The following is an 11,536-nucleotide window of genomic DNA, read 5'->3' on the forward strand; positions in this document are numbered from 1 at the left end:
ATATATATATATATATATATATATATATATATATATACATACATATATATTCTTCCAAATCCACTCATAAGGCTTTGGTCAGCCAGGGCTATAGTAGAAGACACTTACTGAAGGTGCCATGCATTAGAACTGAACCCAAGATCACATGGTTGAGAAGCATAGTTTTTAACAACACAACCATGCTTATGCCTACCATTTTAAAATTAGGCACTTTTAAACATGTCCAACACCATGCAAGACAAAAAGAGAAGGATTATGTGAATGCAAATTCTATCTTCTCATTAATGGAAGTAGGGGGAAGAAGTATTTCACTGAAATTTGGGTGGGGTGCTTGTTTTTGTGAGTATGAGAGCCAGTTGTTCTCAAACTGGCTGTAATGTGGTCATATTGTCTTAAAATTTTAAAGACTTGCATGGCTGAATCCATACATTATCAAGTGGAAGGTCAGCATTTTCTGTCCTGCTTCCAAGTGCTACATAGTGACCATGATCAGCTCATTTATGTCTAAACATCCTAAAAATTCTCTGCTGTAGGAAACCACAGTTTGTTGACTGATACTATCTTTAACCTTCCAATGAGATTGCATCCTGTTTCCACTTCATCCCTTCCTTTCAAAACCACCTGTATTCAAACTTGAATGGAAACCTCAATAATTACTTCAGTTGTTACAGGGCAAAATTTCCATCATAGTTTCATATAAGAACCCTTTTTTAAAGTTATGTTCCAAATAACTATTTAATACGATCTGTCCATTAAACAAGTAAAAAGTTACTGCTAAAACTCCTCCAAGTTTTGGTTATTTTGAATTCTCTCTAGTGCTGGTATAGAATGCACCCAGTACTGGCTGTAATGTGGTTGGTAAATGAGTAAAGAATGCAAAGGGTTCCAAGGTCCCTCTTATTCAACTGCTTTAGTGTTGGTGCCACAAGAAAACATACCCAATATATAGTGTAAAGTGTTTGGCAATAGGAAGGGCATCCAGCCATAGAAACTAATTCAAGTGACACATATGAGCACCAGTCTGTGGAAACAGTCACTCCCAATAAGAAAAGACTTCGACCATGACAACCTGTCCAACCTATGTCTGCATGGAAAGCAGATGCAAAATGACGGTAATGATATAAAAAAAACTGACACACATAGGCAATGCATTTTAGTTACAATTTTACAAAAATATTGTCTCAGAAGCAAATAAAACATACTAGAGAGGGAGAATGACTGAATAATGGTGGTGGTAGAGGTGGGAAGTGTGTGTAAACCAGTTAAAGATAAAGTTGAGGTCAATTAATTGTATTAATTGCAAGAAAACTACTCTGACAACTGCATTTTACATTTGTGAACCTTTAACCCTTTAGCATTCAAATTACTTTGTCAAATGTAACGCTTATTTATTCACATTTTTATGAATTAATCAAGCATTACCTTGTATCTTTGAGATTTCAGTGATGTGATTGTTCATTATTATATGACATTGCAAGGTAGGTGTAACAGGCTGGATCTCAGTTCAATTTGAACATAAAGCAGGTAGAATATTTGGGCTGGATATGACCAAATTAAATGCTAAAGGGTTAATAAAAATGATTTTTGACTGGATCCCGTGTTCTGTACTTCAATAGACATTGAGAAAGCTGTTATCATAGTATACAAAAGGTCTAAATGTTGAATGAAGATATATATGCTTAGTACACAGTTGTTTTGTACATTTGGTGAACTTTGCTTGTATTGACCTTTATCACAACTGACCAAGTATCTGTGACTGTATTGTCTTAAAATTTTATGAGTAGCCGAAGAAGTGCATTATCAAACAACCATTTGGAAAGTCAGCATTTTTGTCCTATATTCCATTGTGACATAATGCCCATGATTAACTCGCTTATCTCTTAACAGCCAAATGAGTTACAACTCTCTGTTGTTGTAGGTAACCACATTTTCTTGGCCAGTAGTACTGAGTTATACATATCCTATAGAAAAGTTAGGGTTTAATCATTTTCAGTGCAAGTTTTGTCTTTCATTCTTTTTACACTACAGAAGTTAGTCCTTTTGTGTCTAAGGAAGTAGTGAGTGCTTTGTTGAGGGAGATTTGGTTCTCATTGAGCATGCTGAGTGATCATGCAGACATTCCTTTGTTGTTTCAATGAAAAGATTAAAGCATAAGCACGTCCTTGATAGTTTGGTTCCTTATTGTCACTTCATTGTTATAATTAAAACATGAAAGAGTTTGTAAATGGATGCCTGTAAGAAATATGATAATTTTCATAACCTGAGTTTCAGTAACACTGTTGTTACCATCCGTCTATTAAATACACTTTTTTGTTTCAGTTACTTTTGAACATAAATGAAGAATTTAATACAATAATTTTGCCATTTTAAGATGGTACTTTAAACATAAATTAATATGAAATTTTAATGGTGAGTTTTAATTTAGATTACTCTAAAAAAACAAGTATGTGTCATAGAGGTAGTCTCTTAATTATTGGTATCAAAAGGGTTACAAAATCAATCCAGGTATTCTAAATACAGTTTTTTAAAATTTTATTGAAAAGAATTAAAAGAGTTAATTTGCAATGATAACATTAGAGAAAGGTTGAGCAAGTAATTGAGCATAAAAAATTAAAAGTATCAATTGCTGTCAGTTTTCTGAAGAGACCATGGCATAGCTGACATATGATAATTGAAGTAGTACTGGGTGCTGCGAGTCATAGATGTACACAGTAAGGGTACACCAACAAGACCTTAGAGAAGAGAGAGACTGGATCTTTGGTTAGGTCTGATGCATATGAAAAGTTATGTAGAACATTGATTTGAAGTCCAGTTTAAGTCGTGCCAACATGGACAAATGCACATGGCACCTATGATAAACAAATGGACACAATATGTTAATACCTTCATTTTCAGCTAGCTGATTTATATTATTTGTGTTTCCCCACCCCTGCCACACACATACATGGTCAGCCCTGATCAAGTTGACCTGTAATGAAAGGAATTTTTAGCCATGATCATCCCACCCTTTTGTATATCCAGGACTACATTGTCTAATATGTCTTTTGTTTTTAAGATGACACTGTTATTTGAAGGATATGTGGCTGTTATTTTTAACCAGGCAAGTAACTTCTTAGAGGCTCTCATTGGTTCAATTGACTAATGTATGTTTGTCAAAGATATAAACTGGATGTGTCTGCAAAGCATTTGTTTGATTTGAAGTATCCTGTCTCATATTATCTTCCTATTATGTGATGTACCTTTAAAGAAATAATAGCTTTAGCATTTCCTATTTGTATTGTTTGAAATGTTCTGAAACAGCACAATTAAATGATACATTTCTTTATATTTCAGTACCAAGTGCAACTTGTTGAAGAATCAGACGTATAACTCAGTGATCATTAAAGAGAGATTTACTTCTGAAAAATGGAATTGTTGCCAGATTCTGAAGCTGAGCCATACTACTGTGGAGTATGTGGCAAAGAATTTCTTGTTCATGCATTATTGGAGAAACACTTGAAAACCCATACAGTAGAGAGACGTTTCTCTTGTGACATCTGCGGGAAAGACTTCTTGAAAAACTCTCACCTGACAAGACACATAAGAACACACACGGGAGAGAAGCCTTTCCACTGTGACATCTGCGGCAAGGATTTCTCCGAGAATTACACCTTAAAAAACCACATAAAAACGCATACTGGAGAGAAACCTTTTCATTGTGATATATGTGATAAGGATTTTACTGAAAGATCCACATTGAAAAAACACCTGAGGATCCACACCGGAGAAAAGCCTTACCATTGCACGTTGTGTGGGGATAGCTTTACAGACCATTCTACTTTAAGATGTCACTTGAAGAAACACACAAGAGAAGAAAAATCATTCCAGTGCGAGACCTGTAGCAAGAATTTCACTACTAAAGCCGCTTTGAAAGGCCACATTCGAATACATAAGAAGGAGAAAACGTTTCCTTGCAAGGAATGTGGGAAAGAATTCTCACTTAGCCTCCAATTAAAGGCACACATGAAAACACACGCCAAACCTGAGCCACAGTTGAAATCGAATATTTTACGCTGTAAGATATGCGGGGACAACTTTCTGGACAATGTTGCTTTAACAAGTCATCTAAGAATACATAGAGACTAATTTGTGTTTTTATTTGGGCTGAAAGATGGTATAAATTTTTTTTTTAAATTAATATTTTCTTTTGTATTTCAACTCAATAATAATGATGATAATAATAATAATATTTCAAAGAAAATTTGATTTAACATTTTTTATTGCAAATTTTTTTTGTCTCCAGAGATTACTTTTCCTTCCATGGAGGAATGAAGCTATTTAACCCAGTATTTCACAAGAGAAGTAAATAGCATTTGTCAGAATAACAAGTCACCCTTGTCCTTGACATAACACTGCTCATGACGAAAACAAGGATAATTTTTAATATAGGCACAAGGCCATAATATATTGAAGAGATTTCTAGTCAATAAAACTAACTTCAGTTTATCCAGGACCACTAAGAATTAACAGTCATAAGGTATATAACTAAATACTACAGGGCATTTTGTCTACCACTCTGATGATTCTGCTATCCAGTTCATTCGTTTTTAAACCAGTATGGACAAGAGGCTTATATTATTGAGGTACTATGTAATAGTTGAATACCCTTTCTGTTGATAACCTTCACCTATTTTAAAAGTAAGGGACTGTGTGCTTGTGTATGTATGTATGTATGTATGTATGCATGCACACACACACTCGTGTGTGGTTCTTTCAGTTTCTGTACCAAATCAACTCACAAGGCTTTAGTCAGCCTGACTCTTATAACAGAAGACACTTTCCCAAGGTGCTGCACTCATGGACTGAACCTGGAAGCATGTGGTTGGGAAGTGAACTTCTCAACCAAACATCCATGCTTGCACCTGTGTTCTTAATAATAATGAGGACAATTTCTTACACTGAAAAACCACAGGTTTTGGTGAGAGAGGTGTTATCAGTTGAAACAAGTGTATTACTGGTACTTATTAAATTAAAGCCAAGCAGGATTTGAACTGAAAATATATAGGGATGTAACTTTATGCCTCAAGGTATTATTAGTTCACAACTTGATCAATTTCGACCATCCCCAATATTCATAATAATAATAATATCTTAAATTGACGCAACACAAATGTGTAGGAGTGTGGCATAGTTGATTGAATTCTCAATATATTACTGATATTTATTTTATTAACCCTAAAGGGATGAAAAGCAAAATGTGAATTCAGACCATAAATAACTACCACATTTAATTCAAAATTCTATTGATTCTGATATTTACTGCCTTTAATCCTTAAGTATTTAAACTGGCTATATCTGACCCAAATAATCTACCTGTTTCATGTTCAAACTGGCTAGATATGCTTATGCACACCTATCCTACAGTGTTCTAAAAACAATCACATCACCAAAATTTTGAAGCTATGAGACACTATGATTTATTCAAAACAATGGGAATAAATAAGCATTATATTTGATAGAGCAGTCTGAATACTAGAGAGTTAATTATATTCTTTAACTGGCATAAAGGCTAAAGAAAGCCTCTTGCTGTTGGACACTCAAGTCAACTGATGCCTTTTCTTCATATCTTGGTAGAATATGAAAAGAAAAAAATTTTTACATTTATAACTTATGATTGGAAAATGGACAATGGTATATGGTGATTATTCACTCAGAGCATATGTACTGTGCTACAATATTGAACCAACTATGCTGCCATGAGTATTATTCAGAAATAAACATAAGGTCATCATTATTTATAAGTGTATATTATTAGATCATCATCATAATTTTAATGTCCACTTTTCCATGCTTGCATGGATTGGATGGAGTTCATTGAGGCAGATTTTCTACAACCGAATATCTTTCCTGTCGCCAACCCTCACCTGTTTCTAAGCAAAGTAATATTTCTCCATGGCCAGACAGGTTTTCATAGAATATTGGAAATAAACAACACTGCTAGAATAGTGGTGAGACTCATTGACAACTATCATGTGATGTCCAAGACCAGGAGACACAAACACACACACACACACACACACACACACACACACAAACTAACAAAGAAACAACTGGTTTCTTTCAGCTTCTATCTACCAATTCTACTCAAAGCTTCAATCAGTCCAGGGCTAGAAGATACTTTGCACAAAGTACCACACTGTGAGTGGGTCTGAACCTCAAACCATGTGGTTGGGAAGTACACTTCCTAACTACAGCCACGTCTATACCATGAAAACAAGTTACTCCCAGATTGTATCCTATTGCAATAACAAAATAATTATGAAGAAATCAGTTAATGAATTTATACATGAAGCTTAACAAACTCGGGATGCATTATGGTGAACTGTTGTTCACTCCATGCCATATCATGTCACAATTAGCTGTGTGTTGTGTACACTGCTATCTCAGAGCAACTACTAGAATATTTCATTTGTAGAAGACAGAAAAAAATGAGTAGTTTTCCTTGATGTTGCATGAGAATATTATTGAATAAGTTATTTTTTTATGAATTTATTAGCAAACACAACTTCCATGGTCAAAGAGAAAGAATTTAGAAAAATAACCAAATATGGTTAAAAACTTGGGGAGCAGGAACTGATGTTATATCAGGAATGTGGTAAAACCAAATCCAAAGATTTGAGTCTTCAATGATGTGACAGTAATACTTATAATAATAATTTCTAAACATTGTTCAGCAAAACTTTGGAAGGCAGTACCAACAGCCTAATGACTGAAACCAGTAAAAGAATAAAATAGACACTAGGCTACATATTTGGAGAAAGTTGATTATATAATTCAAATACTCTTCTTTTGGCAGTTTCTTCATGCCTGATGATCATCATGAGAAAGAGTGACACATCTGGTTATGTAAACCAATCCTTTATGCTGCAGGGTTTTTCTTCCTGCCTGCACTTAGTTTTAAAGTGAGAATCAGTTCATGCATTCTGAATAGACAGCACCCTGATAGATAAAGCAGTTAAGGGTATGAAGCCAGGAAAAACCTCCGGCCCTACAGGAATCACTGAGATGCTTAAAACATCTGGTGGCGTAGGCTATGGCCTAGTCACCTGTATTGTAAACCAGGTGGTTCATGATGAAGTCGTACCCAATGACTGGTGTAGCAGCACCATAGTCAACTGCTCCAAAGGTAAAGGTGATGCTTTAGATAGAAATAACTACAGGGGTATCAAACTGCTGGATCAGGTGATGAGGGTCACAGAGAGGGAGAGAGTTTGCTTAGATGAGATGCAGTTTGTTTTTGTATCAGGTAGAAGCACCACTGATGCTATATTCCTGGTATGGCAACTGTAGGAGAGATACCTAGCCAAAGATAAGCCCCTATATTTGGCTTTTGTAGACTTGGAGAAGCCTTTGACAGGGTCCCCTGATCCCTTATCTAGTGGGTGATGCGGAAACTGAGAATTGATGAATGGTTAATTAGGGCTGTACAGGCCCAATACAGAGATGCCGTTAGTAAGATTAGGATTGGCAATAAGTATAGTGAAGAATTCTGGGTAGAAGTAGGGGTCCACCAAGGATCAGCCCCGTCTTATTCATCATGGTTCTCCAGGCAATAACAGAGGAGTTCAAGACAGGTTTTCCCTGGGAGCTCCTCTATGCTGATGACCTGGCCTTCATAGCAGAATCACTACCAGAACTAGACAAATTTCAAGTGTGGAAGCACGGTTTAGAATCAAAAGGCCTTAGAGTCAATGTTGTAAAGACCAAAGTTCTAGTAAGTAGGAAGGTGAACACATCACACACCCCTTCAGGTAGGTGGCACTGCTCGATCTGTAGAAAAGGTGTAGGTAGAAACTCCATAAAATGTATCCAGTGTTAGCTATGGACACATGAGAGGTGCAGCAACATCAAAGGAAGATTAACTGGGAAGATAGCTTTGTGCAGCAGATGCACGGGGGCAATAAATGCCAGATGCTCAGAAAGCAGATTCCATCATATGCCAGGGGAAGAAACTAGAAGTAGTTGATAGCTTCCACTACTTAGGTGGCCAAGTCTGTAGTTGGCGTGATGCTCAGAAAGTATTACCACCAGAATAAGAATAGCCTGGGCAAAGTTCAGAAAGCTTCTACCCCTACTGGTGACAAAGGGCCTCTCTCTCAGTGAAAGATATGTTGTATGATGCATGTGTGTGAACTGCTATGCTTCACAGCAGTGAAACAAGGGCTGTGACTGCTGAAGACATGTGTAAGCTCAAAAGAAATGAAGCTAGCATGATCTGCTGGATGTGTAATGTCAGTGTGCACACACAACAGTGTAAGCACCCTGAGAGAAATGTTAGACATAAGAAGCATTGGATGTGGCGTGCAAAAGAGACGTTTGCATTGGTATGGTCATGTACTGTGGATGGATGAGGAGAGCTGTGTGAAGAAGTACCACTCCCAGTCAGTGGAAGGAAGACATGAGATGAGGTAGTGAAGCATGACCTTCGAATGTTGGGCTTCACAGAGGCAATGACAAAAGACCCGAGACCTCTGGAAGTATGCTGTAACTGAGAAGATCTGGCAAATAAAGTGAGTTCACAGCTGTAACCTACACCAGCATCACATAACCAGCCCACTCAAAAGTACCTTGGATCATAGGGTGACATGCTGTGCTTGAGGAGACCTATTGAGTCAAGTACATCCACATCAAAATCAAATCAAATCAAATGGAAATTGTAGTTCTGACCCTCGTGTCGGTGGCACGTAAAAAGCAAAATCTGAACGTGGCCGATGCCAGTGCCGCCTTGACTGGCTTCCATGCCAGCGGCATGTAAAAAGCAGCATCTGATTGTGGTCAATGCCAGCTCCTCTGGTGGCACATAAAAAGCACCTACTACGCTCTCAGACTGATTGGCGTTAGGAAGGGAATCCAGCTGTAGAAACACTGCCAGATCAGATTGGGGCCTGGTGCAGCCTCCTGGTTTCCCAGACCCCAGTTGAACCATCCAACCCATACCAGCATGGAAAACGGACATTAAATGATGATGATAATGAAGGCAGTGAGGGTTTGTGGTTGGAGTTTCTTCCATAACATGCTAATTAATCCGTAGCTGGGACTTTGATGGGTATTACTACTCTGATCAATAATGGCTAAGGGGTGTTTCCTCACTCAAAACCCTGGAACTCCTAAACCAGGGATCCACTACCGGATGCATTTTAAATTACATATACTAGTAATGATTATTGTATCAACAGGTAGATGAAGACAAATTTAAAGTCAAAGTAACTTCTGTGATCTCTAACTTTGTCTCAAGATCATCAATTTTGGTGGGGAGGGGTGGGGTAAAATTGATTGCCCCAACCTAACATTTGCTTTTATCAACCTTAACCCTTTAGCATTTAAACTGGTCGTATCCAGGCAAAATATTCCATCTGTTTTGTGTTCACACTGGCCAGATCTGACCTCTCACACATATACACTTTGATATCATTGTAAAAATAAACAATCACGTCATTGAAATCATGAAACAGTGAGATAATGCATGATTAATAGAAAACAATGTGAATAAATAAGCATTACATTCGTCAGAGTAATCTGAAAGCTAAAAGTTAAAGGAAGTAGAATTGGACTCCCTACAGGAGGGATGAAACTAAAATCTGTTTGAGATTTAGTCTGGTATTGGACTACTCATAGGTTGTGAGTTCAAATTTTTGTTGGTAATTTGTTGTTTTAGAGCTTGCTATTTTATTTTCTATTGCCTCAGTTCAGTTAGCTGTAGAAAATAACGCAATAACAGATCATTTGAAAATTATATCTACTATAGACCAGCATTCAATCCTGAGAAAGATCTCATTTACTTAACATCATGAAACCAGAGTTGAGAACTAACCCTTAAAAAGTCCTTTCTGATTTTTTAGGGAAGAAATTTGGACTGCTTCTCCACTGTTTCTGCCACTTTAATTATATTAATATCATTAGCGATTTTAATTATTAATTTCATTGATAATGATAAAGATAATTTTAACATTTGTTCTTCCTTGTTGATATAGACTAGACGGGTTTGCAGTGCAATATATTATCAGTCGTCATCCTTTATCATAGCTTCTGTAAGGCTCAGCATCCTGGGTTTCCTGAATTTTTACTGTTATCATACAGTACCTTTAACCCACTTATCCTCCATTTCCATCATGTCAGTTCCAGCAAAAGCATTTGTCTTGCTGACATCTGGTAATATCTTTAATACCTGATGATACTCATTTCATTTGTGCACTTGTCCTTCATTGAGACAAATATAATATCCAATTGATCATATTCACCACTTTTCTCCTCCATCTCTGTACATCATCAATATTCAACATACATGATGTCTCACTATTGTCATAGCATCCCACATTTTACTTCATGTTGTGTATCTAAATTTTTTGCCATAAATATTTGTCTGTTATATATTTTCAAGCTGCTTTTTAGTGTTAATGATAATAGTTGAAAGATCAACATCTGTACATAAACTTAGGTATGATTTAGCCAAAATTGGCTCAGGCTATATCTAACTTAATAGCATCACCTGATAGAGCTTCTTAAGTCATTTTAATGTTAAGTTTTGTGATATCATGGCTTATTCAAGTTAGAAGCTGTTGACTAAGATGTATCCAGGTATTGGTGGTTTATCTGGTATCCTTGAAGAAGTTTGTCTAGATATAGTTTCAAGGTTATGGGATCTTTTTTTAAAGATAATATTGACTGATATTTCTTCTTGCAAAGGAAAAGTAATTGTGTTGCAGCGTGATTTGTGCAGGGAGTGTTTGGCACAAAATCCCAGCTTTGGATGAATTGTAAACTAGATGTTAAGGTCATTTGGGGGTAAGGTTGGTGATATATTCTTTACATTTATAAATTTGACATCAACTGAATTTGAACTCAGAATGTAAAGAGCCAAAAGAAATACTGAGAGCAGTTTGTATGATGCTCAACAGATCCTCCCAAACCACACGCTCAAGAAAATTTGACATTGGCAGAATTTGAATTCAGAACATAAAGAACCAGAGCAAATACTGAGAGCAGTTTGTATGATGCTCAGCCGATTTTGCCAAACTGCACCCAATATAGAAGACAAGTACTGATAATACTCTACTTTCCCTTTACATTCCCACTCCCAGGATCTAACTACTGTTAGTCAAATAAAAAAAAGAATAGTTGGTGATGTGGCCCTATTGGGAACTGAACAATGATGAATCGAAGGACAAGTGGAGGTGGAATAGGTAAGTTATTAGATGACCTGCTGATGAATCCACAGTGAAATTAGGACAAAAACAATGGAAACAGTATGTGTGTGTGTATGTATATATATATATAATGTCAGTGTCTATGCACTTTTTGATGAAAGGTGTGCACTCATACAAAAATACTTTGTGGTGGGCCGATGGACTGTCAAGGGTATGTTTCTTTGGAATAGAATTGTCCTTTATCCACTTAATACAAAACCAGAAGTAATCTTGGAGATGATTATTCTTTCTTCAATTTAAAAAATTTTTGTGCTAGAAATAAATGGGAGATCTCTTTAAGAGTTATTCTGACA

The 11,536-nt window shown here is 36.5% G+C and overlaps 1 protein-coding gene across 6 annotated transcripts in view; it reads left to right on the top strand.

Moving 5' to 3' along the window:
* Window positions 1-4,240, top strand: part of LOC106882479 (gastrula zinc finger protein XlCGF49.1) — a 10,269-nt gene extending 6,029 nt beyond the window's left edge. For 3 of the 6 annotated variants that reach the window (XM_052969599.1, XM_052969600.1, XM_052969601.1), the window contains exons 2-3: window positions 3,056-3,100; window positions 3,334-4,240. In XM_052969599.1, coding sequence (XP_052825559.1) covers window positions 3,406-4,125 — 720 coding nt within the window. In that variant the 5' untranslated portion in view covers window positions 3,056-3,100; window positions 3,334-3,405 and the 3' untranslated portion in view covers window positions 4,126-4,240. The remainder of the gene's footprint in view (window positions 1-3,055; window positions 3,101-3,333) is intronic. The other 3 variants (XM_014933166.2, XM_052969604.1, XM_052969603.1) reach the window with 1 other exon arrangement.
* The last annotated feature ends 7,296 nt before the right edge of the window (window positions 4,241-11,536 follow it).

The sequence above is a fragment of the Octopus bimaculoides genome, chromosome 7 (assembly GCF_001194135.2).
Source record: "Octopus bimaculoides isolate UCB-OBI-ISO-001 chromosome 7, ASM119413v2, whole genome shotgun sequence".
NCBI classification, from domain to species: domain Eukaryota; kingdom Metazoa; phylum Mollusca; class Cephalopoda; order Octopoda; family Octopodidae; genus Octopus; species Octopus bimaculoides.